General features: G+C 54.4%; 2 protein-coding genes across 2 annotated transcripts in view; one reads left to right on the top strand and one right to left on the bottom strand.

The window, feature by feature from the left end:
• CIB4 (calcium and integrin binding family member 4) overlaps positions 1–9,286 on the top strand; it is a gene marked incomplete at both ends in the record, with an annotated part of 34,440 nt that extends 25,154 nt beyond the window's left edge. Inside the window, 4 exons of the mRNA XM_079791886.1 lie at positions 651–792; positions 6,766–6,875; positions 7,744–7,832; positions 9,256–9,286. Coding sequence (XP_079648012.1) covers positions 651–792; positions 6,766–6,875; positions 7,744–7,832; positions 9,256–9,286 — 372 coding nt within the window. The remainder of the gene's footprint in view (positions 1–650; positions 793–6,765; positions 6,876–7,743; positions 7,833–9,255) is intronic.
• Positions 9,287–11,123: 1,837 nt separating this feature from the next.
• On the bottom strand, positions 11,124–22,775 carry CIMIP2C (ciliary microtubule inner protein 2C; the record flags this gene model as incomplete). The annotated part of the gene is made up of 4 exons (XM_079792475.1): positions 11,124–11,268; positions 12,949–13,061; positions 14,084–14,345; positions 22,702–22,775. 4 exons carry the CDS (start codon positions 22,773–22,775, stop codon positions 11,124–11,126), a joined length of 594 nt encoding a protein of 197 aa, XP_079648601.1.
• Between the last annotated feature and the right edge of the window lie 749 nt (positions 22,776–23,524).

Here is a 23,524-nt window from a genome sequence, read left to right as displayed (position 1 = left end):
GAAATAGTTTGGTTTAAAAGAGAAAATTGTCGATATCCATAGTAGTTCGGTAATAACTAATAGCTATCATTTGTTGAGTGGTATTTATCTGTCGCTCTGTAACTCTAAAGCTATGCTGTTCAATCCTCACCACAAAACGATTAGGTAGATACAGTATTATCCCACCCTGTTTCGTAGATGAGAACGCTTAGGCTCTGGGAGATTATGTAATTCGCCGAAGCTAAGGTCACTCATAGCAAATAGTGAAGCCAGGACTTAAACCCAGTCCTGGCTGACCTCTACCTCCATATGTTGTCAGTGGCTAACACTGGAGAGTGGATTACAAACAATTTGTATCCCATTCTTTATTATTTTTGTTTTGGTATTCTCAAAGTTTATACCAAAAAAAATGGAGAGAAATTAATAACTATAAAAAAAGAATAACACCTTTGGAAGGTGTGTGCAGGAGGAGATGACAGTGGGAGGAGTGATGGTTAGCCTGCTCTATCATCCCGTATCCTCTCCCACGGTCCTAGCTCATTGACTCCAATGTTTAGGTTGTTGCTATTATTTTCCTCTCAAACTCATTACACTGTAAGATGAGTAAGGCTCAGGGAGGCACGAGCCTGGCATTGGTAGGACTCTCTCCGCCTCCTCTTCCCCACCCACAGGCCAACCCTTTCAGAGACCGAATCTGCCGCGTGTTCTCCCACGACGACGTGTTCTCCTTTGAGGATGTGCTGGGCATGGCGTCGGTGTTCAGTGAGCAGGCCTGCCCCAGCCTGAAGATCGAGTACGCCTTTCGAATCTACGGTGAGTGCTGTGGGGGGGTTGAAAGATTGGGGGGGGAGGCAGGCGTGCCATAGAGTAAATACCACGTCTGGAATCCATCAACATCAGTGTATTGGTGGGATGGTGTTAATTGGGGTTTACTGGGTATTTAAGAGTATTATCATGTTTGTCCAGACTGTAGATTTTAAAAACAGAATTGAGAGTTATTATTCCCATGGATTGATACATTCTCCTCTATGTCATCAGAGGCAAACAAATGGTCATTGGTGTTGATATTTCATGATCTTGGTGTGGGCAGGAGAGAGACAGAGACAGAGATAGAGATAGAGATAGAGATAGAGATAGAGATAGAGATAGATTACATTATGGGTATAAAGCAGTTTTGCTTGTTTCACAGAACTTAAGAGATTTGAACACTGAAACTCAGCCATTATATGACTGAGCAATCTTGGACAAATCATTTCACTTTCTAAATGAGGGGAGTTGAGACAGATCATCTCTGAGGTCCTATGACTTTTTTATTGCCTCTGATTTTGTCTTGGGCCATAAGGCTCTGCAAACTTCTGCCCTTCAGCAGGCCATCTCGGAGACGTGTCCCCACCCCCAGCCCCTGCAGCCACGTCTGTTCCTGCGACTCTGCTTCTTCCTGGCTAAGGTTGCCTGCCATTCTCAAAAGGAATCAAAACGAAAGAAGCAAAGAAGTCTCGGGAAGCCTTCGAACAGACCATGGGCAAGGCTTTAAGCTCACGGTGACCATTCCTTGTCCCCAAAGGACTTGCTCATTTAGGCTTATCCATGTTCGCACCTCGCCTGCCTCCTATCCCTGCCAGCTCCTCCGCGCGGCAGACACCATCTTGGTCCTGCCTCGCCCACGTGGACATGGGGAGGATGAAGTGGAAGAGCTTCAGGCCAGAAGGACTGGGGAGGACTCCGTTTTCCCATCTATAAAAAGGGCTTAATGCTCTGTTTGCATCCTATGTGTCCTCAGGGTCGGTATCCAGTAGACTCAATCACAATCACAGATTGCCCTACTGACAATGGCTGAGAAGGCTCCTATTACAGCCATCTCCACAGATAGCAATCAAAAACTCTAAATAAAATATGGTAACTACTTGGTGGCACTGGAAAGCTACCAAAAGCAAATCGACTCTAGAGGGGGCTGACGCTTGGAAGAAAGAAATGACACTTGAGGGCCCCCCTCCCCTGCCTTTTTTTAAAAAAAGAAAACTTGTTTAGCCTGAGGGTGGGCTTCAGTGAGTAGCATCATGCAGGACTGACAGAAACTCTGCACGCTTTCTGATGTGAAGAATCAGAGAAGTCGGGGCACTTTCCCCTGAAAAATGAAAAGAGGGGGAGAGTCCACGAAAGAAGAAAGCCAGAGAAAGGGTGCCCACATTCTGTGTAAGAACTATGCCCAAATCTCCTTCTTGCCTCTCCATCACATGTCCACGGGCAGACTCAAAGCAGCTGAGGTGAGGGTAACATAACTGAGCTGAGACTGGAGCTGCCACTGCATTTTAACAAGGACCCTATGTCACAGGGTTAGCAGTTCGAGTCCAACTAGTGGCCTGTTACAACAAAAAAATGTAGCACTCTTTGGAGGAATGTAACAGAATATGGAATTTCCACAACCAAGTATTTATAATGTCCAACATACGATCCAAAATTAGTCAATATACAAAACTTGTTTTAAAAATGGATGCATTCTCAAGAATGAAGACTGACTCTGACATGACCCTGATGTTTGGACTAGCTGATAAGTATCTTAAAACAGCCATCATAACCATGCCCAATGATATAAAAGAAAGTATGTTCACAATGAATAAAAATATAGACATTCTCAGCAGAGACATAGAAACGGCAAGAAAGAATCAAGTGGAAAATTTATAACTAAAAAATAAGATATCTGAAATAAAAATCACTGGTCGGCTTCACAGGAGAATTGAAGTGACAGAGGAAAGAGTGAGCAAACCTGAAGATAGATCAATAGAAGTATAATCTAACCTGAAAAAATATTAAGAGAAAGAAGGAACAGAGCCTCAGGGACACATAGGGCAATAGAAAGGTCTAACATATAATCAGTTAGAGTCTCAGGAGGAGAGGAAAGAATGAACAGAGCAGAAAAGATATTTGGGGGGAAAAAGATATTTGGCAGATGGTCCGGAGGTGAGACTTTCTCCTTTCTCTCCATGGCTGCCTAACCTCTCACCCTTGCTTCTCTCTGTGCACTTTCTCTTTCTGCGAATCTGACCTTTATGCCTCTGACCCAATGGGCCGAAGATGACTGTCCTGGCCCCCCACCTGGCCTCTGGGCTTCGCTCTGACTAGCCACAAGCATCTCTTTCTCATTTCCATGCTGCTTGGCTCAGCCAAACCAGTGATCCAGCTACCCCTGCGTTAGATGACCAGCCTTGTCCAATCAACCTTGGCCAGGAAGAAGCAGAGCCGCAGGAACAGGCGTGGCTGCCGAGGCTGGGGGTGCGGACACTTCTCCGAGATGGCGAAGTGTAGGCTGGGCAGAGGTCCCCAGAGATGTCTGCCTCCGCTGTCTTTCCATGGTTTCCAGAGCTAAACAAACAAAACCACTTAAACCTTCAGGGAACCAGATGAGCAGCCGATTCTCTTCAGGCTTCAACGCACAGGAGCTGAATTGTGTTCCGCTCAGAAGTGGGGAGAAGGCCCTCACTCCCAAGAGGTCCGGCAGAGTGCCTCAGACCCGATCACGGGCAGACACCGCCTGTCTCCCACGCTGTCCTTGTGTCTTCCTCCGCCCCTCCTCTCCAGGTCCCCTCCAATGGTTTCCTCCCTCCTGGGGCTCAAAGACAAAAACAAAAAGCGCCAAGCCTTCATGCACATCAGCTCTGCAGATAGATGCCTAGGGACTCATAAACGCCCAGGCTCCGTCAGACAAACCCCGGACTCAGAAGATCTGTCACCTTACACAGCTGTCAGCAGGATTCGAGATGGGGCACGTGGTAGCTGCTCAATATATTGAGGTGGTGGTGACAGCAGTGAAGGAGGAAGAAGAGGGAAAAGTAGAAGGGAAAGGAGAAGGGGACAGGAAGGAGAAGAGGAGGATGGTAATGGCTGTGGTGATCACTCTTAGCCGAAGTCTGAAGACCGAACTCAGTGCTCCAACCCTTTGCCACTCCAAGTGTGGCCCATGCACCAGCCGCGTCAGCATTGCTGGGAAGCTTGTTAGAAATCAAGACTCTCAGGCCCTACCCCCTACCTACTGAATCAGGTGGTTCCTCTGTACCTTAAAGTTCAAGAAGCTCTAACCCACTGGTGTGCAGGCACGGATGCATATTGGACTCACCTGAGGGAGCTTTCACGACCCATGGATGCTTGGGCCCTGCTGCAGATTGGATGTAATGGTGATGGATGGGTAGGCCCCGTTTGGTGGGCTTTTAAAACACTCCCTGGGTGATTCTAAACTGGAGCAGAATTTGAGAACTATTGTTCTGACCGTCTATATCAGTTAGGATTGCATTCAGTTATGAGTAAGAATATTCAGGTTAAAACAAAACAAAACAAAACAAAAATACTCATCATGGGGACAGGCAGTGCGGAGCCAGGGAATGGCTCCAGGAAGTAACCCAGGGCCCTGCACCTTCAAGTCTCCCGATTTGCCATCTTTAGTCTGAGACTGGTCCTCCCGATCACAAGATGGTGGCTTGCCTACAGGCATCTCACCTTCCTTCCAGCAGAAAGGAAAGGGGATGGAAGAAAGGATACGGACACAATGGACATCCAAAGGCACGATGAAGTCCACGCTCCCTTAGCAAACTTACTTGCAAGCCCCGCCCAACAACGATGGCCAGAACAATGGCCAGGTGGCTGCGCATAACTACAAGGGAGGAAGCTGAATATTTTAAGCCGACCATGTCGTCCTAAACAAGAATTGCAGTTCTTTGTAAGAATGGCTATTGAGTCAAGAATCCAGGGCAGGGCCAGCCACACCTACCTGGGACATACCTGGGCCCAGTTTCTGCTTCGAGGGACACTCCTGGCCTCCAGCTGGTCAGTTCTCCCCCTTAGCATCTCTGGGGAGATTTTCTACCGGTTAGAGACCAGCATCCCAGCACTGCCTCCCTGCTCCCATCAGCACCTGCTTCCGCTAGATGTGAGTTACCCTCAGGCAAGTGCCAGAGGGCCAGCGGCAGATCTTCCCGCAGCTTCCCGAGACCTGACACAGTCGGGAGGGATGCCGGAAGCTGGGGAGGACCCAGGAAGGCAACCTCAATCCTCATGGGAATAAAATAGTGAGAGTGTGCCCCGTCTGACTCCATCCAATGGGCTAATGTTTGCAGAAGTACTTTGTGACTTGCAAGGACAATATGACAGAGAGATTGGGATGATGATGGTAAGAATGTTTTGGGGTGACCTGAAGGCTGAGCCCCAACCGCACCTGCTTTCTAAACTCCCACTTGTTGGGAAACAGCAAGAGGAAGCTCCCCACGCCCCACTCCCTCCCCCCGAAAGTGGCTCAAGGCTGCAGGTCCTGAGGCCGTTGAGGCCTCAGGGACTGGCCAGTGGCCTAGAGCTCCCGCCCCAGCCCTTTCCCAGGCTGCTGCACCCCCAAAGGAGGGGAACTGTCCAGGGCTACATTTTACTCCAGCAAATGCTTTTGTTTCCAGATGGCTTAGGACCAAAACCATGTCGCTTTGCTGCAGTCTCTGCACATGGGAGCTGGGCCAGCTGGACGCCCGGGACACTGCGGGGTCCCTGGGAGAGGCTGCGGAGCTTCTCCCCGCAGTGCAATGTCACTGCGGTGGCTCGCTGCCTCAGCCTGCTGACAGGCCCTCCGCGCCCTCCACCTGCTCGCAGCCATTACCCATGGTGTCCGATGGCAGAGCTGTGCAGGGGGCGCCTGGGGGAGCATCTTGGGCCTCAGCCTCCAGTTCCTGAGGCTGACAAACATCCAGCCAGGGGAGCTGCCTGCTCAGTGAGGGTGCTGGTTCGTTGCAACTGCCACATCCATATCCCGCCGTGGGGAACAGGGACAGAAGTCTTGGCTCTACCACTGAAGGGTCCTGTGACATCAGCAAACTCATGCCTCCACTCTGGGCCCCATATAGCTCTAGCTGTCATTCTTCAAAGCAGAATATTACACAGTTCCCAAGGTTTGCATTCTTTTTTTTTTTGTATTTAAGAATCATCAAGTGATAGAGAATGGAATCTCTATTGTATCTAATAAGCATCTTCTATATTCCAAACCCCATGCCAGCTGGCTTCCCTGTATTTTCTGAGTTAATCATCCCAACAACTGTGTGGAGGTACGGCTATTACCCATTTTACAGATGAGGAAACTGAGGCTCAGGTAATTAATTCATTAGGATTAAATTTGGTGCCAGATGACAGGGAACCCCAAGTGGCTTATGCAAGATACCGCCCAAGATCTCTGGCAGCTACACAGTTTTTCTCTAGCATGGAGAATTCCATGATCTGAAGTCATTTTTAAGGCCCACCATTTCTTAATTCTTTTCAGTCAGGTCAAGTTTCTAAGCTTTCTAAATCTCCGTTATCCGGCTAATGAAAAGAAAATAGGATTCCACCAAGTCTCCTATCTACCTACTCCAGGACTTCTGTGAGGATCAAATGAGATGAGGCACAGGAAAACGCTTCACAGACATTTGGTTAAAGTGTGAAACGTTTCCACCTGGCTGTAAAGCAAGTTGTGTTCCTGGGCTGAAGAAACTCCAAGGAAGCTAATCCCTATGGAGAGGAAGCTGGGTGTTTCCACGTGATGTCATTACCCAGATGGACACTTAGCATATTAGCCTTTTATATCTATAGATAGATTAAGCACCACCTTCATCTGTGGCTGGCCTTGCTGCTGTAGTGCCCATTCCTCAGACCTGCCCGGTCTTGCTGAGTGCCAGGTTCTAGGCCCACCTGGGACAGCTGGGCGGTGGCATCCCACAGGCTGTGGGAGTCTGTGGGGCCCTGGCTGGTGCCTCCTTGCTCTCAGGCCCTGCCTCCTCTTTTCAGATTTTAATGAGAATGGCTTCATTGATGAGGAGGACCTGCAGAGGATTGTCCTCCGACTGCTCAACAGCGATGACGTGTCAGAGGACCTGCTGGCCGACCTCACGAGCCACGTGTGTGCCTGGGCTGCACAGGCTTGGGTGGGACAGGCCAGCACCCAAAGGCCCAGATGGCAGGCAGGGAGGTGCCCTGAGGGCTGGAGGCAACTACCCCCCAACTTCCTGTCTTTCCTCCAGGATCAGGACTTCCTTCCATGACTCCCTTCCAGGGTCCCCAGAACAGTATGCCCAAGCCACCCATCCCAAGGGCCCCTCTCGCCAACACTGCAGGCAGGCGGCCCAACAGCAGCTTGGCATCAAATGAATACATCACCTTGCCCCCTTCCCCACATGATCCAGCATCACATAATGGCCAGGTGTCCTGGAGTGACAGTCCAAAGTGTGACGGTCCAATGTGGACATGAAGACGGCCTCACGCACCCAACAGGGCGTGGGTCCACTTGCCCTAAGACCATGAGGACCTTCAAGTGCTTTTGGTCCAGATGGAAACCAGAAGCAAAACTAAAACCTTGGAGGGTCATCACTGCCTCCTCCACCCGACTGGGCCCCTAGCAGTGCAGAGCCCCTGCTTGTGACCGGGTGGCAGGAGTGGGTGGGGGAGATGTCACCCTGTTCCCCCTGTTCTCTTCTCACTCCCACGTTGTGCTGGGGGCACCAAGAGAGCTCTTCCCACATGAGACCAGCCCACCGGGTCCTAGACCTCAGGGCACATGACCTCATTTCTCTGCACGTCTATGTCCTTGTCTGGGGTGGGATGGCAGCAGGGGCAGGAGAACCCCTGCCTCACAGGGGTCAGGGACTCTGGGATGTGTGAAGCTCCTGGCAGGGAGCCTCTGCATGCCGGTCTCCCCCCCCCCCCAACCCTTTAGCCCCCATTTCATTCTCTCAACCTGACTCTCTGCACCTCCCCGGCCCTGGCCAGGTCCTGAACGAGTCAGATCTGGACAATGACAACATGCTGTCTTTCTCAGAGTTTGAACACGCCATGAACAAGGCTCCAGACTTCATGAAGTAAGGTGTTCTGGAGTGGGGATGGGGCTGGGGTATGCCCAGCGTAGTGGGGTACAGGGAGGGCCCCCCAGTCTCCATTTGGCCAGTGGGGCCCCTCTGTCTTCCCAGGGGGGTCATGAGTTTCCAAAATGGCCCTGAGAAATTAGACACGCTAGGAGGAGCCAGGGGGCAGAGGGTTTACGAGGCTAGAGGAGGACTGCATTCCAGGCTTTGGTCCAACGTCAGGTGTTGCTCCGCTACGGCCGGCACATCTGCGTGCTGCTCCCAACGCCCACTGGGCTCTAGCACTGACCTGGGGAGTTGCCTTTGCCACTGCTAGTCCTCTCTCCCCCTCCCCCCCCCCCCGCAACCTCCAAGGGTCACTAGGAGTTGGGGGTGCGCAAGGGATGTGAAGATTCTGGTGGTTGAACAGCTCAGAGAAGAACTCAAGCATTTCCAAACCTTGTTCTGGGCAGAAATGGGCCTTAATGGTCACCTGGAGAGAATCAGCCACCTCCATATTTCCCTGGCGTGTTGAACAAGCTTGTTTGGAGCCTTCCCACGGGCTGTGGGAGTCTGAGCGAAGCACGGTCCCAGAGGCAGCCTGCTAGGGCACCCTGCAGAGCGGCGCTGGCATCTCTGCCTGCGTCAGCTGCTCCTGGGCCCTATTCTGCCCTCGGTCTGGTAGTCTAGGTGATTTGACGGCAAGAAAGAATGCCCATTCAAAACTATCTAACAAACCAATCAAAAAAGACCTAGAGCTCAGGGAGCACTGGTCAGGAACCCGGGACTTCGAAGTGCCTGGTCTCTGCCTCTCCCCCCAGCAACTCCATCCTTAGCTCTACATGCAAACCAGCCATCTCTGCTTTGTCAGACAGGGGGCCGAATACGGCCTCCCCACAGTGGCCAAGTTTACATCTCCTTGGCTTCGAATGACCCTCAGTGACTCCTAAGTAATGACCTTCAGCTGTGACTCCAACTTTGCAGAGAGAGAACTCAATTGGCCCAGCTCAGGTCAGGTGCCCACTCGTCCTCTAACCATCTGGATGGAGCAGAAGCTCTCCACTCCAGCGTGGCTGCCGGGGGCTGTGGCTTGGGCAGACTCTCTGTAAGAGGGTCCACATTTGGGACCACCCCACCCAAGGGTAATTCCTCTCCTTCCTCACACAATGAAGGCCAGAATCCTGTCGGCATTGAGTTTTTCTTGGAATCTCTCCCATTTCTTCCCATGGTTCCAGCACCACCAGGTTCTCACACCCTTTGCATTCTAGTGATGCTCAGAGTTGCTCAAAGGCTGGGTTGGCTTGGGAGAGCTGCGAATTGGCCATTACTCAGAGAAGGGACGCGAGGTGGGCCCGGGAGGATGCGGCTAGGACAGCCGCGAGCCCAGAAGTCAGAGGCGCCTTAGACCTGCAGGCTCCAAGTGGCTCATGGATTCTTGCAGCTCCTTCCGGATCCACTTCTGGGGATGCTGATGTGGCCACAAATCCCTGACCTGGTGACTCCGAGGGGACCACTGGACTGGAATCCAACCCCTTCCAGACTCCAGAGGACTCTTGATTAAAATTATGACTTTGTCCCTGTCCCGCCCTCACTTACAGCATATTGTTTATTTAATAAAGCAAAGGAAAAGCCTTTTCTTTGCCGTCAGTTCATCATTTTTTGAAGGCAGGGTCACATAGAAGTCTTTTTTATTAAGAACTGCTCATTCCAGGGCTTAAGTTCGCCGCTGACGCCAAGCAAGCTGGAATGGCCAGCTTTTGGGGGTCAGGCTTCAAACCCCAGCCTTCGTCGAGCAGGGCCAGGCCAGATGGGATGAAGTCCACCAGGACTCTCCATGCAGCCTGTACAGAGAGGTGCGCATAGCGCTCATTCCAGTTGGCGCCCAGCTTCCCAGCCCTGGTCAAGGGAGAAGACATCTTGGCGCCCTTGGGATGTGAGAGTGTGAGACCAGAATTCCGGGTTTATTTGCTTTGCTCTTTGGCCAAGCCCTGGAATGAATTTGGCCCCCACAGGGACCCTTTGGGGCCCAGCTGGTCAGGGACCCCGGGACACAGGAGAAGCCCCTCTGGGGTCTCTGAGAGCTGTCAGATGCCTATCTGGTGGGAACATGGTTTTTCTTACTTACACTGTCCTGGGGGGAGGGGTCTAAATGCTGGCTCTCAGGAAGGGCTGTTCCACCCTCTGTACTTGAACCTGCAGCGGTCCCTTTGCCTAAAGGTCCGGTCTCACTATTCACGGGTAATAAGGGCCCTGTTGCTGGTTGGAGTCCCTTGATCAAATCCAGGGGCCCTGGAATGTTGGAGGAATCCTGTGGTCTGGGTACACACCTGGCCGGAGGTGCCCGTCCCAGTCCACGGAGGGGCTGTCACCCACATCCTGTCCCCTGTCCCAGGCAGGCGGCCTTCCAGAAGGTGGAAAGCAGCAGCCTGGAGAGAGCAGACCCTCCGGACCCTGGCCCTCCCAGGCCACCTCAGGCATGTGGCCTCAGAACCCATTCCCAGGGCCCACTCCTGGCCCGGAGGTTCCCGAAACATCAGGATTCCTTGAAGAGTGGCTCAGTCCTGGGTCTCCCCCTCCTGTCTCCTTCTAGAAACAGCCCGGGGGGGAGATGGCAACCCAGCCTGTCCACGCCAGTCTGGGGAGAACACAGGGAGGTGCGCTTCTCCCGGCACCACCGAGTCCTTTGGGACCCCAAGGGCTGCGTCACCCCTGCCCCTCAGCCTCCACCTGGACCACAGGGAGGATGTGCAGTGGAAAAACCAGGACTTGGGAGTCAGGCCTGGGTTCAAACCCTGACGGTATCATTTCCAAGCTGTGAGCTTGGGCAACGTCTCTGAGCCTCGGTGTCTTTATCAATAGCTTCACTTCTACACGTTATTGTGTGGACTGAACAATGCTGGGCCAGGGCCTGGATGGAGCTTCCTTTGCAGATGACACCCAGGGCCACTGTCTGGGGTCCCTTCACCCTCATTCTCAGACATGGGCTAACGGGGCTTCCTCGATGACACCAGGAGGCAGGTGGGAGGCATCTCTGCCCCTGAGACTCAGGAGCCCTGCAGTTCTCAGTTCTACCTCCGTCAGCTCAGGGGGAGACGTGGGTGAGCAGGTCCCTGGGCACCACTTTTTCTTGGCTTGAACCCCATTGGGCTGAGCTTTCCACAGCCCTTAAGACCTAGTGCTATGTGATCCTCAGCTGCTGCCCTGCTGCAGCCACATGCTCCTGGGGCTCGGAGGAGGGGAGTGTGGGATGGTCATGGTATAGATTTTATTCCAAAGAGCCAGCCCGGTTAAGGCCACGGCTCTCGGGCATCACGATCTGAACTCAAAGTAGGCATCTCTCCTCTGCCGCTCCTGGTAGGAGACCCTCTTCCCCGACGGGAATGTCTGGTGGACCTTCCGGTTATCGGGGGAGACTCTAAAAAGGTGCCACTTATCCTTCGCGCTCAGAGGAGGCCTGGGGGTAAAGACAAAGTCGGTGTTATGCCAGGGAGGGAGGGTGAAAATGCCCAGCCACAGCCCCGCCTGCCCATTTCCCAGCCCACGTTGACCCTGACCCTGCTGGTTGCTCAGCTTAACATGTGACATCACCCTGTAGTTGACATAACTTATGTTTGCACAACAGTAGAGTGGCTGAGAGTGAAGACGTGGATGTCAGACAGACCTGGGATGGATTCTGGCCCAACTCTTGCTAGAAGTGTACACGTATCAAACAAACGGATGTTGGTACCTCCCTCTTAGCTTTGTGTTGAGGAATAAAGGATGCAATGCATATAAAGCACTTAACATAATGCTGGACAAGGAGCAGACACTCAACAAATGTTATAGGAAATGGTATTGGTGATGATGGTGTTGGTGATGGTGGTGGTGCTGATGACGACAATGATGGTGTTGGTGATGGTGGTGATGGTGATGATGACAATGATGGTGTTGGTGATGATGATGGTGGTGGTGTTGGTGGTGATGAAACTCATGGAAGGCCAGGAACTCGCCCCAGGCCTTGAGGCAATCTAGGAAAGGGCTGAATGCAGGCAGTGACCCTCTTACTCCCTACCACCTGGTTGGCCCTCTGTATTGGGCGTGAAGCCATCAAGCAGCAGGACAGGTTGCCAGGCAGTTTGGAGAAGAAATAAAGCTGGGGTGTCCTGGGATCCCCACAGCTGTGGGGGCTGAAAATCCTGCCCAGAGTGGTTTCAAGAGGAGATCTGACTCCAGGAAAGGCCCCACACTGTCTCCAGGTTTGGACTGACTCAGCGCCACCCCAAGGAGATGGCTAACCCCGGGCCCTAGCGTTGGCCCCAGGAGACCTGGGTTCCTCCAGGTTCTACCTCCCACCAGACTTGCCACCTGGCACACATTTCTGAGACTATTGCTAAGCCTCGGAGCTCCTATTTATAAAATGAGCTCATCTATATTGCAGAGAGGAACCTCTATGGAAAAAGTTGCTGCCTCATCAACAATGATGATGGCAAGGCTCAGAGCTCGTGAGGTAAACAAGGGGTCAGAATGGAGTTAGAAAGCCAAGATCTGCCCGCTGACCTCCTGATGCCCCCTACCCCACATGACACCTTGATGGCACAGACTTCTGATCTCCCTGCCTGGGCATCAGGAGGGAAAGTGAGGAAACCGTGTGCCCGATCATCTTGCAGGGGGACATCTCTCCCGGACAAAAGCAGTGAGGTGCGGGCATGGGGGAACTTTCATATTTTGTCATGTGGACCGTTGGACTTTGAAAACTATTTTCAAGTCCTTAGGAGAACATTTTCCAAGTCTGGTTGGGGTCCAGGCCCGGATTCCCTATTCTGTGTAGTATCCTCCATGTCCATCAGAGGGCAGCAGCTGCTCAGGGCGCTGCACCAGCGTTTGGCTGCCATTGCAAGGAGGAAGCCTACAAATGCAGCCTAGCAAAAATTAAGGTGTTTGCTCCCAAACTCCCAGTGCATCTGGCTAGGTCCCTAGCATCCTGAGGCTTCCGGAACCCTGACCCTCTTGCTCTGTAACTGTCAGCCTTTAAGGCTCTTTAGGGCAAGGTCTTAACTCATTTCTCAGTCTGGGCGCCTGCATGCCTGGCTGAGGGCAGGTGCCCTGTGGACATGTGTTTGTTAAATGCATGGATGGCGGGAAGTCAGGCACTCACAGGTCGGTGGGGATGGGGTACCGCTCACTCTCCTTCACAGGTAGCACGAAGTAGGGGATCCCGGGCACCAGGCCTGTCTTGTCTCGATAGTGATGTCGATGTTGCTGTGCCAGCTTCAGGGGACCGAGAGAGAGATGGCAGGTGGTGAGAGTGCAGGAGTGACCTTGGGCACCTGCAGTCCCCGCCTGGCTGTCCCTGAGCAGAGGTGGTGTCTGTCTCCCCTTGTTCCCCCCGAGGAGTCCCCAGCAGGGTGCCCTCTCTGGGCCCAGTTTCTCATCTGTCTAATGGGGATGAGGACATGCACCTCCCCAGCTTCGCGATGGAGAGTAAATGAGACAAGTGACCAGCAGAGGTGAGACATGCAAGGCCCGGCTCAGCAGGTGGCACGGGTATGCTCCGTGTGTTTCTTTCTCCCTCTCCCTCCCTCCTGGACAGACCGTGCTCTGAGTGAGAGCCAAGATGGAGAGCAAGGCCTTGCCAGGCCCATTGAGACGGCCCCCCAGCACCTGAGTCTGACGGCATCCACCGGGTCCCCTCCCTGGAGCGCCCTGTGCACCCATGTCCTGGTCAAGGGGGTGAGTGAGAGTGAGGTTTCCAGGACCAAGCAGAGGATGAGCCTGGCCCCCACAGAGGTAGCCAAGCACCTGTGCCCGCAAGGACGGGTCTGAACCAGGCCAGAGCAACCGGACAAGAACACTAGGGAGTGGGCAGGTCCCCTCCATTTGCCTCTTCCCTCGGGGGCAATTAGGGTCCAGGGTGGGGCTGAGGTCCGCTGGGGGCACATCCTCAGAGGCCTGTGGAGCAGGAGGTGTCAGGTGGGCACCTGGCTCCAGGTGGGCATGTACAGTCAAGAGCAGGCTTGGGGCTGGAGCTAGGTGGGCACTTCGTGGGCCCTTCGTGCATGCATGATTCCTCTTGGGGATGCATTTTCGGCCTTTTACTCAGGGAGGAGGTACGCAGGGGCCCAGAGGGCTGGGAGGCCACAGGGCAGAGGCGAGAGCGGCACATCCCCAAAGGCTCCAACTCTCCTGTCGGTGGGAGGGTGGGGGGGGAGCAGGGGCAAGAGTCACCGGAGCCCCTGGGTGAGGGGAGATCAGGACTCTGGAGGTGAGAGGTCTCCCCTGGCCCAGCCCACCTGGTAGAAGCGGGTGAGCTCAAGGGAGCGGTCACTGTCCAGGTTGAAGCGGGTGTAGGTGGGCGTGCGCAGCCAGCGGACACAGCGGCTCTGCGTGAGGCTGGGGCTTGGGGAGAAGATGGTCGGGAATTGGCCGCCTTTGCTGAAGGGGGTGTGGCTCTTCTCCATGGCTGCATGGCGGTAGTCCTGGAAGTACTTGAGGGTGGTGCTGCCGTAGGTGGAGCCGAAGGAGGAGGCCACACCGGGAACATGGCCTCTGTATCTGTGACAGCAGAGGGGGAGGGAGAGGTCTGGGAAGGGCTCCAGAGCCACCTCTATAGGAGGCCCTTAAAACTGGGGGTGAGGCCACTGGGCCCCCTGGCTACCTCTGGGGCTTGAGAGGCTTCCTACAGTGCACTGCCTAGCTCAGTCCCTGGGCGGGGGAGGCGGCGGGGGGGGGGGGGGGGAGAGGCGGCGATTGAAAGAGATTTTGGACCTCTTCATGCCCTAGACCTCTAGGGCGGCCACATCTCCAGACCAGAGGCTCACACAGGGGCTAGAAACCGTGGCTTCCGTCCTGACCCCCTCAGCAAGGCTGTAGGCAAATCACTCTCCCTGGATGGCCCCCTTCAGGGGCTGAAGATGTGAGGTCTCCTGCAGCTCTGAGCGTCTGCAGCTATCTCATCAAGAGGCCGAGAGAATGCGAGAAGATGGCGGGGGCACAGCAGGGACATGTGCTGAGTGTGTGGGGCCTGGGCTCGGAGCGCTCCAGCATCGCTCCCAGGAGGAGGACTGCACAAGGTGCAGCCCGGAGCTGGCCAGGTCCCGGAGCTCTGAGAGCTGCAGAAGGACCTTCATGCCCCTCTGCAACCAACGAGGCCGTGAGACGGACTGGACACTGAGCAGGACTGGGGACACAGAGAGCACAGCAGACACAGGGCGCTGAGCCCCCGGGGAAGGGAGACACACAGAAAGCCACGGCCTTGTTTAGGCAAAACAAGGGGAGAACTAGCAACTTCCACCAAGCATGAGCCTCAGACTGCGCGCAGGACAGAGATCACAGCGTTCCCAGTGAGCACAGCGGAGGGCTTCCCTTCGCTCCTCAGCCGCTGAAACCTGGCCCCGCCCCTGATGCCACGGAATGGCTCTTGACGGGGCCACCAGTGGCCTTCCTGCAGCATTGGGCATGGTTGGCCTCTCTCTTCTTGAAACACCGCTCTGGGTATTTTTCGTGTCCTCTCATATTGTCTGTTGGTTTTCACCTACATCTCCGCCCTGTTCCTTCTCAATGTCCTCCTCTGTTCCTCCTCTGCTCATGTCCGCTGGACCATAGGGGGGATGTGTGTGCCGTGGCCTTCACCTTCACCTGTGTGCAGATGACCCCCAGTCTACACATCCAGTCCAGAAGTTCCCGCCAAGCTTCAGACTCCTGTAGACAGTCACACACAAAACGTCTCCCTTTGGTGTCCCCCGGGCATCCTCTCCCAGCATCACCTTCCCCAATATCTCATCTCATTGAAGAGCACCTCCCAGATCCTAGTCAGAAACGTGGGTACCCATCTCCCTCAGCTGTGCCCCTCTTTGGGAAAGTGGTGTTCAGTGACAAAATCCTGCCAACTATGAGATGATGCAAAAGAAAAACGCACACAATAATATAGACCCTGTTTGAATGACTGGTGGTTAGCTTCCAAGCTGGTTAAGGACAGAACTAAGAAGAGCGACTAGGTGACGGCTGGTTGCAGAACAGAACGCAAATGTAAAACCTGGCAAAGTAAAAAATAGTTCAAACAACAGAAATTAGGGAGTGGGTAGAGGGGAGATGGAAGTGCACTAAGAATTTCTAAAGCAGCCAACCCAGGGCATCTAAAATTGAAACATGTCATTACACACACACACCATAATGACTCTAACCCCCTGATGGTTTTCATGTTCTCTCTCGGTCTCCCTCCTTCAGAGGGATCTTTTATGAACGAATATCTCCTGTGATGAATTAGCATTTATCTAAGTCTAGCTATTTTTTCCATTTTATGTCAGTATCTTTCTCTTCAGTTAATTCTAGTCAGATTAAGTTTCATGCTTTTCATGCTAAAGTAACCCCTCATTCAGTGTGATTATATTTTTGTAAAATTGCTTTGTCTATCTTCCTATCATCCACCCATCTTTTTAAAAAATATATATTTTTATAGATTTCAGAGAGGAAGGGAGAGGGAGAGAGAGACAGAAGCATCATGATGAGAGAAAATCATCAGTCGGCTGCCTCCTGCATGCCCCCCCGCTTCTTCCCCCACTGGGGATTGAGCTAGGCATGTGCGCTGCCTGGGAATCAAACTGTGATCTCCTGGTTCACAGGCCGATGCTCAACCTCTGAGCCACGCCAGCTGGGCCGTCCATGTTGTCTTTTATCTGACCATACACATAAAAAAGAAACCTTGGAGGCCAAAGTGTACCAAATGCTAATTCTGGTGAATTCCAGGTGTTTGGATTGAGGGGGTGGGGTGGCATTGTTGCTTTCTTCTTTGTACATGTACCTTTTTGTTAAGAGTCAGATGGCATTAAGAGTCCCTTTATTGGGAACCTACTATGTGCTGGCGCAGTGCTGGGTGTTTAGGGAATGACAAAGGTCCACACGGCTCAGCCCTCCTTCCCGAGCCTACCTCCTCGTTCAGGATTATTGAGTGCGGGGTGTGCAGGGGCTGTGCTGTGTCAGGGCTCTAATGCTATTAAAGGGGGGAAGGCCCATTCCCATGGGGGAGGGGGGGAGCTCCATGAAGGGTTTGCATTGACTGAGGCTTTGAGGAGAACCTCAGTGTGGAGGGGGCAGACTGGGGTCTGGCTCTCTTCCCCCGCCCATCTTCTGGGTGCTGGTGTTACCCAGAGTTCTCTTCTCTTTTCAGAGACCCACTCCCTCTGGGGGAGCTCATCTGTGGTAGACTTCTATCACCAAGTCACCCAGATCTGTGGCTGAGACCCACACCCCCAGCTGCCCACCAGGGTTCACCCCCAGACTCCACACTCAGAACGACGGACACTAGCCTGCTCCTCCTCCTGGATATCCTCGTCCTGGTTGAGGTCCCCCACCCCCCAGACCCCTCAGATCCACCAGGAACCAGGAGTCCCTGCTGTCCTCCACACCCAGCTCCTCCCCGAGTCTTGCGTGCTCCCTCGTTAGGGCCTTCCCACTGTCCTCTGTCCCACCTGCTACAGGCCTTCCTCATTGCTCACCTGGACAGTCTCAGATCTCCTAGTTCGTGTCCTAGGCCAAGTTTCATCCCTTCCAGCCCGACGTCCACACGGATGCCAGAGCGATCTTTCTCCAACGCGCTGCAGGTCACGGGGCCTCCTCTCCTAACCCTTCCCCACGGGTGCCCTGTGCCCAGGAATGTTCCTCGCATCTCTGGGGCCCCAACTGCTCTCGAAGCCGCCAACCCTATCTCCCCCCCCTCCATCCCTCAGGGTACCCCCCCCCCCCACTCACTGAGCCAGGACCCTCTGCCACCTTCCCTGGCCACACACCCTCTACCAACATCTCTGCTTCACAGTAGGATGATGCTTCATCCCCACAGAGCCACGCCAGTTCATTTCCTCTGCTCATCTGCGCTCTCCTTTCCCCCCAGGACCTACACGGCACCTGACACGTGACAAGTGTTCAGTAACTGTTCGCTGGCGGAGGCAAAAGTCCAGAAACCCGGGGCACCGCGTCCTGGAATGCTGTTTCCCAAGGGGCTTGGCTCTGCCACGAAGCGTCCCACCCACAGTGGCGTTCGCGCTCCTCTAAAGAAAGTAGCTACAGAAATGTGACGCGTCCTTGTGATTCTTCTCTCCGCCACCCCCGGGCTCCCTGCGCACTCCCCCTCTGCTCCCTGCTTCTCCACCTTCTCTGAATGCCAAGGTATTTGCATCCCAATGGAATAGAAGCCCTCTCCTCTGCAGCGAGGTTCTGCCGGGATTCTGTTCCGAACTTGCTCCGGGAGGGGCATGTGCGCGTGCACACGTGCGAATGTTCTCATTGAGTTAGCACTCGGCGGGCACGCCTTGGCTGCCTAGGTCTGTGTCTCTGTGTGTGCCTGTGTGTGCCTTGAGCATGGCCCATGCAGTTCAGGTGGAGAGCCTTTGAAGGCCCGTGTTGTTGGCCGTGTAGCAGGTGGATGTGGGGAGGAACAGGGGAGGGTCTCATGCCGGGTCATCCTACAGCCCCTGCGGTGCCACCACACCCGCTCCTGGGCCCCTTCAGCGCTCCCGTGTGCCTCACCCCCCTGCAACCACACAAGTGCTCGGCCAGCCCCTGGACAACCATCACACGCGCATCCTCAAGTCCACGGTGGTTATTGTGGGACAGGGAGCAGTCCCGCCCTGCCTCTTAATACCACAGGTTGGCCCCAGAGCTAACATGGAAATTAATTACCAGGAGCCATCGGGATCCCCTAGCAGCCCTATTAACTAATTAACTTGTTACTATTTAGTGTGTCCTCCTTCCACGAGCGCCCTATTCTCCACAGCACTTCCTGCAGATCCCTCCCCTGAGCACAGCCTTCCCGGCTCCCACTGCCTATGAAATTAAGAACAGACCGGACCAGGCGCTCAAGGCCCTGCTTGACAGGAGCCTCCGCGGAAGATCTTTCCAGTCTCGTCGTCCCCTTTCACGCCGCAGCGTTTCCACTCCAGCCAGACAGGCCCCTTGCTCTTGTGGACGTATATCCTGCCGGCACCCCCACCCCGGCTTTCCACTGGCCACCCCTCCGTCCAAAAGACCCTGCTCTCCTCCTCTGCCCACATGTGCTCTTACTCATCCCTCCTCGTAGAGCCTCTTCTGACCCACCCAGGAACCAGGCCTGGCCCCTCCGGGGAACTGTCTTCGCTCTCTGTGCCTCTCTTACATCCAGTCCGCATTCTGCTGAGTGGTAATTACCTGGGCCCTTAGCATGTTCTTTCCTTCTGAACTGTAAGCTCCGTGGGCAGAGAGGGCTGCATTCTACTCACATCTTCATCCCTGGCATGCCTGGCACTCAGTAGATGGCACCCTGTAAATATTTGTTGAATGAACTGACACATGGAGGCACATTTTTAGGGGCTGATGATTCTTCTGGAGTCCGGGGTCCCTGTTGCAAAGCCCAGGTCTCTCTCCAGGGCCCATGACCCGTTTTCAGGAAGGTGCGAGCGGCATCGGGTACCTATCTGGACCCCCCTGCATCCTCCTGAGCAGAGAGCCTCTGTTTCGTGCCCCAGAAGGCACTGGTCTGTCTTCGGGGCTGCACCTCCAGAGCCAGAGCCTGGGCTGGGGGCAGCTTACATGGGCTCATACTGGCTCAAGAGAGCCAATAGCTAAATTTTTGGGATTTTTGCAAACCTGTTGTTAAACAGGCCAGTATTAAAAATTAAATTAAAGTTACAGTTAAAGAAATTATATTAGAAATAATGGTAATAAATACTCAAAACTCATCACTTCCTAATTATTTTATACACTTCACTATTGTCCTTGGGGTAATTTCTGTCGATTGCATCTGTATGGTGGGACTTGGTGTGCTGCCGTGTTGCTGCGCATCTCTTTCCAACTCTGTTCAGTGACATCATACTGATGGCTTGAAATCAGCTGTGGCAGGAGTATTTATAGCACAGATGTGAGTGAGTGCTACAAATCAAGGCTTTTTTCCCCCAGAGAGCTGGTTGTTAAACATTTACCAGCTCAACCCTGGTTTGCCTGTCTGTTGTATGGGGTTCCACGGAAGGGGGCACAGCCACCTTGTGGGACCCCTCCCCCCTTGACAATGGTAAGTGTAGAATGCACTGATTTCAGGGCCCAGAGGCCCCTGAGGTCTGGGCCCAGCCCAGTGGCAGATATGGACACAGCTGCCACTCCAGGCAGATGGAGGGAGGGACTGGGGTGCAAGTCCTCCTGCCCTCCCTCCTGGGCAGGAGCTATGGGCATCAGGGGCAGAAGCAGTCAGGGCATGAATGAATGAATGAATGAATGAATGCACAATGTCAGGTCAAGTGTTTGCTCTGAGATCCCGGTGAGGTGTGGTGGGAGACAGGGCAAGGAAATGGATGTCACCAGATCTGACCTGCAAGCAGGAGGCACAGAGTGTCCGTCACTAGGCCAGTCTCACCCCTTGAAAGGCTTTACAATCCCAGGGACTCTGCCCCAAGTGTTCTCTGCTCACTGCAAGGATGGGCACAGGCCAGACAGTGCAAGGTGCTTGAGAGCTATGCCACCCGGAGCAGCAAGGGACGAGAAGAAGCATCCTGGCCAACTAGTCTGAAGACAAGCATCCTGTTTCCCACGGTGCCTAGAATCAAGCCTTGAACACTGCAGGGATCTAAGGATCATAGCTAACCACTGGAGGGATTGGGGGAGAGGGTGTTGAAATCACAAAGACCTGACTGGGCAACTTGCTGGATGACCTTAAAAGTTTGTAAAGAACCTAGCACAGTGCCTGCCACACAGTAGGTGCTCATACATGGGGGCTCACGGTGCTTCTACAGGGCATCAGGGAGCGGGTTCCAGCCCAGCTCTTCCATCACCAGCCTGGGGCTCAGGCAAGTCCCCCCAGGACCTCAGTGCTGGCATCTAACACGGGAGAGGGCTGGGTTGCATGCTCTCTGAGGTCCTCACCACTGTGGAGAGTCTCTGCCTTTGTGAATAAAACTGGGAAGGGGGGTGATTTGAGTGTCAGAAGAGACTGGCTGCACTGAAAATCCTGTGATTAATGTCTGGAAAGACACACAAAAATAATAATTATCCAAGCGTGGTGTAACTCTTGGATTCTTTCATTAAGTTAACAAGATTGCCAACGAGGTAGAATTAGGAAAGGAAAGGTGAGACAACTCAGTTCTTCCTTCTCTGATGGGGATCTTCAGGGAGCGCACACCCCTCCCAGGAAGATCCGGCTGAGGAAGCAGTAGCTCCAGGCTCAGCTGCTCACACTAGCCCAGTCCAAGCTTAGCGCCTTGTTTACGATTCACCTGTGATCACAGTCTCTAGCTCAACCACAGGACAGAGTGCTCAAGGAAACTGCACACAAGTGTGGTGGCCAGAAAGCATCCTGGGATTGCTTCTAAAACAATCATTCCACCCCACCCCTCCCACACACAGACCTACACAGAGTGGGGGAACATGGGGGAGAGTTAATTCAAACTAGAGACCGTGCGGGGCTTAAGGAAAAAAATGCATCAAAGTATAAAATCAAACCTCATGATAAACACCCAAGATGTGGTATAAACCTACTATCCAAGGCTGTAAACCCTCAAGGGCCAGCCTTCCCCGCCCCCATCCGTTTTTGCCTTAATACAACACCTGGCATATCCCAAGCACTCGACACATCTTTATCAAACGAAAGCCCAAATGAGTGAATTAGTGGGAAACTGTGGCCTGGTAAATTAGCTTTGTGTGATGGGAACCCAAGTTGAGCTCTCCGAGGTCCTGACCACACGCGGGCAGATTAATACTCCAGGACCAGCCCCTGGTTACCACACTACCTCTGTGTGCAGAAATGATTTAACAACATAGCCCCTCGAATGTCTTGCCTGCCGTACTTCAAAACAACCCAAACTTCGTACAAAATACATTGCGAGGTCTCGTGTTCCTTTTTCAGTCTGTTCGGTTCTCAGGGGAGAGCACCGGAAAACCTGCCTACAGAACTCTCAAGACATGAAGTCCAGTCACTCTCTCACTCACTCACTCCTTCCTTTCATACAGATGTGCTGACACTGCTCAGGTGGCTTCTCAGGACCCAGCTCCTGCCCTCAATGCCTGTGTTGACTGGTAGGAGAGAGAAGACAATCCTATTCCCTGGAGAGGAGGTTGGGAGTGCAAATCTCAGACACTTTGGGAGAAAAGGCCGGAAGGAAACAACCAGGCTTGCAGCTTACAGGTTTGGAGTTTGGAAACATCTAGAGAAAGGGAAGGTAGGTTTGACCCTGCATCTCAAGACAAGGCAGCCCTGCGGGCTGGACACTCTCAAAGCCAGCACACTGGGAGGATGAGTTGAGCTTGGCGGGTGAGGCGGGGGGGGGGGGGGGGGGGGGGTTGTGTGAAGAACCGAACACAGGCCCATGGACAGCGCACACCACTGGACATTACTGCTGCCTGTCCGGCTCCCCAGAGTCTTTGAGCCCCGCCCCCAGGCGCCCACCACGTCTCCTTCACTTCTTCAAATGACAAATACCAGCGCTCACTGGGTGCCCCAAACTGTGCTGGGGGCTGCGGAGCCTGCTCACTTTTCGGGGATTCCTCACCTTCTCGCTCTTGCCTGGGCGTCTCCAAACACCAACCCCACACGGTGTCTCCTCTCCTCCCCCCTACCCGGCCCCCACCCACTGGGGCTCCCCTTATCCCGGCCTGGGTGTATTCTGTGCCGCTAGGACCGGCTTCCTACCTAGGGGGGGTCTAGGGAGTCCCCGCGGGCGCCCAGCCTACAGGGGGCGCCACCCTCTCCCGGGAAGACCACCCAGCCAGGCCAAACACTGGCACCTGGGGTTCCTTCAAACCCCAAAGGCGCGGGGGCGGAGTTTCGGGGGCGGAGTTTCGGGGTTGGAGGAGGGTTTTTGCGGAGGGGGAGGGAGAGGCTCCCACCCCCAGCCTCCCACCCCCCACCCCCCGCGGCTCTGAACCGCAGGCTCTGCCGGGGAGGGCGGTGCCTTACCCGGGCATGAGGGCAGGGGGCACGTAGGCGGCATTGAACTCGGACAGGAGGGTGCCCGCGCTGCGGGAGGCCATGGTGGGTGCGGCGAGCGCGCAGCGAGCCCTGCCTCTGGGATTCGGCCCGCGGTCAACAGCCCGGTCCCCCGGCAACCGCGCGCCTGGCGACGCCCGTGGGGCCCTGCAGCCTCTGTGTTCTGGGGCCCACGGGCCCCTCAATATCCCCTTCCGAGGGCCGCGCCCTGAGAATGCTCCATTCTCCTCGTGCCCTTCTGGGTGACCCCGCAAATCACCGCTCCCCCTTCCCGCCTCCCCGCTCTCCCCCCAGCTTCGCATCCAGGAAAGGGATCATCTCTAGGCTTCGCTGCGGGCGTGGAGATGCTCAGATGCTGGATGAATGGAAACGATGAGGAGGCCGGGCTGGGGGCGCCCCTGTCCTCCGCCATGGGCCCGGCTTGGAACCCCTAGCTTTGGAGGAGGCGCAGGAGGCAGCAGCCCCATCGGCTCAGCTCTGGGAGCCTGAGTGGCCGCGCGCCCAGTTCGCTAAGGGAAATGGTCTTCATCTCTCGTCGCTCTCTGGGACTTCTCGCCTCGTCTGGCCCCTCAAACTACTCCACGAGAGTGGTTTATAGGGACAAAAAGCAAATGGTGGAAAGGGCGGCGTGTGTGATTCACATTTGCCCCCAGTTCCGCAGCTCAGTCCGGCCGGGATCTAGGAGCTGGCTGTTTGCCGTGGGGAGGCCTGGTGAGGGTCCTCTGCAGCAATGCCTCCTCCCTGGAACTGTCTGGCGCCCCGCACCCGGGTTTCCCCTTACCCGGACCCCAGC

This window comes from Cnephaeus nilssonii (genome assembly GCF_951640355.1).
Source record: "Cnephaeus nilssonii genome assembly, chromosome: 15".
Taxonomy (NCBI): Eukaryota; Metazoa; Chordata; class Mammalia; order Chiroptera; family Vespertilionidae; genus Cnephaeus; species Cnephaeus nilssonii.
Note: the sequence above shows the minus strand (reverse complement) of the source record. Positions and strands in the feature narration are given on the sequence as shown.